Genomic DNA, 8,767 nt, shown 5'->3' on the forward strand with positions numbered 1-8,767 from the left:
TGCTGTTAGGGGCAAGGATTAAAACCGCAGCTGAGTCAGATGTATTAGTATAAATTAAACTACGCTGAACGTGTGTAATAAAAACACTGGTGACTAGATGCCACCTTGGAGGTTACTGAATGGTCATTTTGCCATCCTACTGTACATATAAAGACAGTCCTTTTTATGAACCTGCTTATCATGGAGTGATTGCCAGGTCCAGCTCTACTTTGTCAATCTATCACAAAGTGAAGCAGGCTGCATAAAATTGATACTTGTTAATACCAGATGGTTAGAGAAGAACTCACATCGAATGCCATAGATCATGAGCGGGTCCAGCTGCTTCTTGCCGTGTTTGCCCTGGCCAGACAGGTTGGACATGGCCTGGACTTCCCGGTGGAACAGGTAGTCCAACAGTGTCAGCGCCATTTTTTCCGCTGTGCGACAGTTTGTGGTGATATGGAGCATATCAGCTGTAGACACCGGACAACGAACTCGCATCTCGGGGTTGTTCTCGTCTCCCAACCAGGTGCCCACTGGGTAATCATCTAAGAACAGGAGAGGGAACAGTTCAAACAGCTCTCTTTCAGAAAACATGTGGCCTGTTAAATACTGGTAGCAGGTTTCCCTTATTGACAAAATACTACACCTAGTTATATAGCAGAGCCTATACGATAATTCATGTTAGACAATAGCACTCCCATGTGGCAGTAAATGGAATTAGAGGAGTCACAACTGTGTTATTATCAAAGATCATTTAAAGCTGAATGCGTGGTTTGGCTGTTTGATCACTGCGTATGTTAAAAGTTAAATCCACCACACACAAAAACACACAAACAAAGAAGGGAACACACTGTTTTGAACACCATATGGTACCGTCTAGCTAATGCTGACTAACAGTTTTATCATGGTAACCCACAGCTGCAAATAAATGATTAATAGTTTGCCTTTGAAGACAACCAGGAACTTCCCTAGTCCGCTGAAAATACCCAACCAAACAATCACAACTAATAGCAACACAGTTCAAAACAATGTGGACTTAATTTAGGTTTTCCCATTCAGAAATTTCTGGCTCAGCAGGAATTACTGAGCAAAGCTAATGAAAAAAAGAGTGACCAATCACATAGATCAACACAGTCAGAACCACAGGGTGTGAATATGACTCATCAACACTGCTTGCCTTCCCATATGGACACCATCTGAAAGGGTTGCCACGTAAGAAAAAACATTACATGATTACAAAACAATCAATGTTCATTTCATTGGGCCTAGATGGTCCAACAATCACCTGTGAGGTACGTGATGGAAGATGCAGTACCAGCTCGTAAAGCATGATTCAATATGTGATAACCAAGCCGCAGTTAAAGGTTAACTAACAGCTATGCATTTGAGCCAATGGGCTCGTTTGTATCGAATTACCAAAAGGGAACAAGAGTAATAACATACATGTTAAATGTGCGGCTAAGTCATACCTTCTGAGTTGAGCGTGATGAGTGTGACATTTTGGCCATTTTGCGCATTGCTGGAATGGCCACCATTTGAAACAGTGTCACTGGCCTCTGAGCCGCTGTCTTGTTCTTCCTGACTATCATCTGGCCCCGGGACCTTTACAAGGATTGTGTTGTGACGCTTCCTGGCCACCGTGCTGTAGAGAAGCACACATTTGAAATCAGTAGGTCTCACAAACAGACAGATCACTGCAGCAACCACCTGGTTTAAGTCATTCAGATACTATAAAGTCCTTGATTGCCTGGTGGGAAATGCACTTTGTTGGGAAGGCTTTACACATTTCTGACCTTAGTTCATACAAAGCATATTGTGTGAATGTGAGCCACTCACTTGCTGAGCAGATTCTCCAGAGGTGTTTCTTCTTGCATAGTGCCCTTTGGGTGTTCACTGCTCACTATCACATTTGTTTGTGGTACAACGCTGAAGGAGAAAATCAAAAGGTAGCAGTTAGATGATGTCGGCATGCATTGCACTTTAACAAGGTTTAGCTCATTTGGTTCTGCTGGCTCCTGCAATCACAATGCAGCTTTGTAAGATGACTCAAATGAAAATTATTTTTGCATGATAGAAGCTGACACCAACAAAAGCCTCACAATTGTAATTCATCACCATCTTTCCTGCACTCTAAGCCTGAATGAAGACAATGTTCAATTTTTGCGAAATGCACTCGGATGTAAAGACTTGTATCTTACCATCTCACTTTGTTCCAAGTTTGAGTGGCCCCCTGCGGAGACCCTGCCACCATAGGAACCTGGATAGGACTCTTTGCACATGGCACCATGCTGTCCAGTTTGCGTCCAAGGGCTTTGCACGTAGCATCCAGAGAGTATAACTTTGATTCAATTCCCTCAAGTCGCTGGCTGATTGATGCAGTGAAAGAGTCCAACAGGTTCTGGAATCACAAATAAGAACATGCTGTGTATGTTATTCAATTCACAAATCATATACTTTTAAATATATAAAAAATATAAGCTTTGGACAGAGTTGGTACCTTAATAAGAGATATGTCTTGGTTATTGTTGTTATTCTCTTGGCTGTTGCTTAATTTCCTCTTTTTCTTCTGAGGCTTTTCTTCGTCGTCTTCATGATTGTCCAGTAGGTCTGACATGAATCAAATATAAAGACACTCTCAAAATAACAAATGACAGCTGCATTGTTCGATTTCACTATGGGATGCCTAGATGTAAGCTTTGCTTACGCTCCAATTAAAAAGGCACAAAACTTTAGTGTCTGATGATACCGAGTCCCAAACTAAAATAAAATGTTCATTATGCAACTTTTGAATAACATAGTTGTACAGTAAACGCTAAGCATCAAGCAAGATGTCACACAAGAACGTCAATTACTTGAGAATTTGTAAAATATTACCGATTAAATGTCCATGTTTGATTGTGCTGCATTTGCCCAATAAGTAACTTAACAATATCTGGTCAAATGTATAGAGAATTTAAACATTCATCAATTCCCTATACACTAAATAGATACGTTTAATATTGTTTCACAAGACTCTTACCTGTCCGGTCATCCTGGTTAAAATCCTCCACTGTTATTTGCACAATTTCCTCCAACTCTTGTTCAGACATTGTTCACAGCTGAAATTAGATAACAGGAAAACTTGGTTAAGTTACCAAGACAGAAAACTATTTACTCACTGAAATGCTACTATAAAGCAGACTATCTTTCAGCTGGGTCTGCATTACTGATGACTATGCACATATTATGTATTTTGTTTGTGAAAGGACTGAACCAATCTCATAGAATTCATTCACTGAATTTCACTTGTTTGGACAATTCAGGTTTTTTTAAAGGAAAGTGTTTCTTACAGGACTAGTCTTTAGCAATTCTCTGTCATTTCTCTGTATTTAAGTGTACTATGATTTTTGAGAGTTAATTGAGCTTTGGTCCGAGTTAATGGATGTAACATTATACATCGTCAACGTCAATAACTGATGTTGAAAAAATGGTAACCATGAGTTTGAATGATTACATTTATGTTTTCTTCAACATTTTCGACATGAGGAAAATATAGTTGTTGTGAAGTTATTTTGGCTATGATAATATTCAAGTTAAAATAACAGCTCTAACGTGAGTAGAGGTACATTTAGGTCCACATCATAAGATACATGTATGTAAACAATATTCACCACCACCTCCAAAAAGACTCAAACAACTTCATACAGTTATATGCCATGGTAGTGACCTTATTAAATAATCTGGGGAATAACACACTTACAATGATAATTCCCTTTGCCTTATGGTTTGTGGGGAAATGAAGGGATGAATTCATACTCAATCACTTAAACTCTGAACAAAAATGCATTTATTTTTACACGTTTACAGCATCCACATATGTCCAGAGACCAACACGAGTTACAGTAACGCGAGTGACATGATATGCCCGCCTTCTCCTGGATTCCTCTTTACATGTATGGGCACATTGAAATACAATATAGATATTCAAGTGCAATGTCGTTTTCATATGTATTATCATTTCATATCAAGCACAAATGACATGAAACAGCCTAGTCCAAGAGCATTTTATTAACAGCCGATGTTAGCTTCAGCAAACTCTGGTAGCTATGGGAGGTCAGTGTGGGCTACAGCTGTTCTGGAAAAACCCTGCTTCTCTCACGTTAGATAGCAAACTATAAAAATGCAAGGATCAGGTGTTGCTGGCCTGACTAAGTTAACAATGTTGGATTGTTAGCAGCTTACATTACTTCCTTGTAAGCTAACTAGTATAGCGGCTAGCTAACTGGGCGGGGGTATGTTGACAATGTGAAGTGAGTGAAATAAAACAAACCAGAATATATAAATTGACGTGTAAGATGGCTTTTATATAATGTCATCGGATGTATGCTGGCTAACGTTATTACTTCAGCATATCGGCAAGACATGCAACTTTGCATTAAGTCAAGCTAACTAGCTAGCCTGAGCAGAAACACATACAAGCTATTGTTAGCTAAATTAGCACAACTACAAAATCTGATTTGCAAGCTTGCATGCTAACGTTAAAGCCGAAGCATTGCAAATGAGTCCAAGCTAGCGTGGTGGTTAGCTTGCTAGTAAGGCCTACAGGCCGCTAAAATGTACCACAAGAATGGTAAACTGTTTGAAGAAATAACAATTAACTATGATTTTGAGTCGGCTTCTTGCTGGCACACAACACATGTACCGTGTAAGATTGGGTTATATTACCGTGTGAATGATGAATTCTCGTGTTGTTTGTAGAGATTCCGATAACGGCGTCGTTCCTCGCGAGAGATGGGCCCTCGCTCCGTTTGTTCCTCACATGGGCAGTTCCTTAGTTCCTCGCTCATTCACAGCGGAGCCAGAGAGCTGTGAGCCGCTGCAGCTCATATGACATTTAACTAACGTTACTTATACGTTTCTGTGTTCCAGTAGGAAATGTGGCATTGATATGGTTTATGCTGTTAAGATATTTGATTGTTTAAAAATATGCTTTCGACAGAAATCGTGCCGATTTTAATCTCTGGACACGCTCGCCATCTAAAGTTACACTGCACAAAAAGAGAAAAGCGCGTAGCCTACCCTACTTTATCAAACGGTGGCAGTTTTATTTTTGAAAACTTTTTAGAGACGTGCACATCATTATAACTATTGTACTGTAAATGATATCATCTTTCAACAGCAGCGACATGTGACTGCGGTCAAGCCAGCCTCCACTCGGGAAAACCTAGTCAAGCCAGCCCGCACGTGATATTGCGGTGCGCGAATATCCTATGTATTACGGTAGAGTCCTGGAAACACTGCATCATATATGAGAGCTATCATCCCTCTGTATTTAGATGAGAATAAAACAAAAACTGTCCAGTATCAAAGACTCATCTCACTCCAGGGTGATAGCAGGACACCCCATCTAGTCACTCAGAAAAAATCAGGACATTCTGATATACAGTTTCAAAATAAAATACCTTTGAAGTCTCAGATATTGGCTATAATCCCTCTGTTTTCAGATAAGAATAAAATAAAAACTGTCCAGTATCAAAGACTCATTTCAGTTCAGGGTGATAGTGACTAGGGACCCCCTGATCCCAACACCAAGGCTCTATCAACTGCGCCACACGCCTCCCTCTAATTAATGTATTCTGCTTTCAACTAACTTCTTAATACAATTGGTACTGTTGGACTCAGTACTACTTGGACTACTACCAAGTACAATCAAGTACTTTTACTGTGTACTTTTTGAGTAATACTCTGTCAAACTCCCCTCCGAGTGAAATAATTCATGTATTTGCTATATTTGATGAGGGATAAAATGATTTCTAGCCATAAGCTCTTAATACAATTGGTACTGTTGGACTCAGTACTTGTTAGACTACTACCACAAGTACAATCAAGTACTTTTACTGTGTACTTTTTGAGTAATCTTTTGTCAAACTCCACCCCTGAGTACAATAATGCATGTTTTCTGCTATCTTTGATGAGAGATAAAAGGATTTTTTGCAATAAGTTCTACATGAAATTGATACTGTTGGACTCAGTAGGCTACTACTTGAACTACTCAGGAGGGGAGTTTGACAAAGGATTACTCAAAAAGTACAAAGTAAAAGTACTTGATTGCAGTGGCGTAGCCAAGAATTATTGTGTGGGTGGGCCTGGAGAAAGGTGGGCCAGGGGGAGACATATTAAGCGTGGGGTCTGAGCTGAAACTTCATTAATGATTTTAATGATTTTTTAATGCACTAATAGAACATAAGCATAAATTAGCAGTGAAAATAAAAACATAGGCACGGCGGCCTCAGAATGTGTGTAAAACTGACAGGGATGGGTATCGTTAAGGTTTTAACTTTTATCGATAGCGCTTACCGATCCGGTCCTTTTAACGGTACTTTTATCTGTTCTTTTGGAGAAAAAATAAGGTAAACTTACTAAACAAATTGTGAACAAAACTAACATTGCTTTTTATTTAAATTAAATACATAATATTTCAAATCAAAAGAAACAACAATGTTTTAACAAATCGTATTAAATAATCTGATGACAGAATTGTAAACAGAATAGCTGAAACTTTAACAAAATAAATAACTCAGTTACCTCTAATCATTAACCCATGTTTGTATAATGTAGTTAACTCCGTGTGTTGCTGCTAGCATACATAACACCTGACGTGGAAACGTTAGTCGTGGATGGGGCTACAGAGCTGCTAGAAGACAGTCGAACCCGGTGCATTCCTCCGTCTGAATGTGATGCACTTTTGCAAGATGTTTTGACAAATTGCTTGTGTTACCGCCCTTACATGCTAAACTCTTATTGCACTTTTGGTAACGAGCATTGTCCACATCGACACGGCTATAGTTTAACCACACACCTGTGTGTGTGTGTGTGTGTGTGTGTGTGTGTGTGTGTGTGTGTGTGTGTGTGTGCGTGCGTGCGTGCGTGCGTGCGTGTGTGTGTGTGTGTGTGTGTGTGTGTGTGTGTGTGTGTGTGTGTGTGTGTGTGTGTGTGTGTGTGTGTGTGTTGCATGCATGTAGCAGAGCGTGTGTTTAAACTGCCCCGCCCCCTCGCACACAGACGGTGGAGAGAGATCTCTCGTCTGGAAAGATCTAAAAGATGCATCTTGCTGTCTTTTTGCATATTAGAAACGGAGTTGGCGATACTACAACTGCAATGTAATGTTTGTGTAGCAATAATACATATGACATATATACATGGCCTTATTGTGTGTGTGTGTGTGTGTGTGTGTGTGTGTGTGTGTGTGTGTGTGTGTGTGTGTGTGTGTGTGTGTGTGTGTGTGTGTGTGTGTGTGTGTGTGTGTGTGTGTGTGTGTGTGGCAGGAGCGCATTTTGTGTGAAAGAGAGAGACAGAGAGAGACAGGGAGAGAGAGAGAGAGAGTTACGGGGGTTGTTGTTAGCATCTGGTGCTATCTCGGAGATTAGATTAGAAGCTGTTTCAACAATAAGGAGAGGGAGAGTCCTCTCCTGTCGGACTGAGAGGCTGAGATAACATCAGCTCAGGGAGGTAAAGGACTCTGAGTTATTGTAAACTTTAGTTATCTCAGTGGGTCTCAAACGGTTTGGTCGAAACAAATATTTCCATCTATTTAATATAGTTGTTCAAAATAAGTTCAAAAGTAATTCCAATGTCAGTAAAGAATTAAAAACACAGTTTGAAAGGGAAGTGATTAGTAAAATATGCATAAATAAAAAGAAAGAATGCAGACTAGGTAAGATAAAGATAGGAGAGAGGAGTATATCAATGATGTGTTATTGGTTGTGAGAATATTTTAATAGTTTTTGGAGTATTGAAATATATAAAGGTCTGTTTCATATGAGTGTTGAGAGCTGTATCCATAAATCTCTTAATTTGTGCACCAGATTGATGCCTTTAACTTCAATTTAATGAAACAAATCTTACCGGGGGTGCATGCCCCCGGACCCCTCTATAGGATGTGAGGTCATCACAAATAAAACAGGTTCATGGATAGATAAGTTTGCACACTCATTATACACACTTCACGTTTTTCTTGGATTAGTTAACACCATAGTGCCTAATATATATGTGTAGAAAGGCAGGAAATGGAATTAAATCGAGAACAATGTTTCATTGCGGAGGACCCCCCGTTTTGTGTCCCCCCCACTTCTCAAACCAAAGTTACACCCTTGCATATATATATATATATATATATATATATATGTATCGGTGGCCACAGGTTGTTTATCCTTGACAGTTGCACATGCACACACTGAGTGTTTTCATATTCAGCAAATGTGTACACGCTAAACTGCAGACTTCAAGAAGAAATAATACTTTCATTCACTCACGGCAAAAGTTACTTTACTTACTATAAAAACTCACGGTAAAAAAATGCACTCCCTGTTCCATTGTCATGAAGGTGGAATCTAACTATATCCAGAATAAGTTTTATTGGATCCAGGCTAGAAACATGTTTATTTCTGCTGTAAAGTTGGGCATTTTAACATGGGGGTCTAAGGGAATTGCTCCTTTCTGCATCCATCTCCTGTCGGCCACTAGATGAACTGCAGTTTGTGGCACTTCCTTCTGGGCTTCCCGGCTCTGCGCTATGAAGCGCTGATTGGCTGTGGGTGGGCCAGACGTGCATGTGGGTGGGCCCAGGCCCACCCGGGCCCACCCACAGCTACGCCACTGCTTGATTGTACTTGTGGTAGTAGTCCAAGTAGTACTGAGTCCAACCGTATCAATTTATGTCACGGTCTGTCTGTGTTGTGTTTTGTCTGTCTCTGGTTTCCTGTTTTAAAAAAAAAAAGTGTTCACCCCCTGGCCGTTTCTAAATCGC

The 8,767-nt window shown here is 40.0% G+C and overlaps 1 protein-coding gene across 1 annotated transcript in view; it reads right to left on the reverse strand.

Annotated features, from left to right (window-relative positions):
• Positions 1-5,139, reverse strand: part of banp (BTG3 associated nuclear protein) — a 38,258-nt gene extending 33,119 nt beyond the window's left edge. Inside the window, exons 1-7 of the mRNA XM_079682007.1 lie at positions 4,687-5,139; positions 3,002-3,080; positions 2,480-2,589; positions 2,181-2,380; positions 1,819-1,908; positions 1,452-1,624; positions 288-527 (exon numbers count right to left, since the gene is read on the reverse strand). Coding sequence (XP_079538133.1) covers positions 288-527; positions 1,452-1,624; positions 1,819-1,908; positions 2,181-2,380; positions 2,480-2,589; positions 3,002-3,071 — 883 coding nt within the window. The 5' untranslated portion in view covers positions 3,072-3,080; positions 4,687-5,139. The remainder of the gene's footprint in view (positions 1-287; positions 528-1,451; positions 1,625-1,818; positions 1,909-2,180; positions 2,381-2,479; positions 2,590-3,001; positions 3,081-4,686) is intronic.
• Positions 5,140-8,767: the final 3,628 nt, after the last annotated feature.

The sequence above is a fragment of the Notothenia rossii genome (genome assembly GCF_949606895.1).
Source record: "Notothenia rossii genome assembly, chromosome: 5".
Taxonomy (NCBI): Eukaryota; Metazoa; Chordata; class Actinopteri; order Perciformes; family Nototheniidae; genus Notothenia; species Notothenia rossii.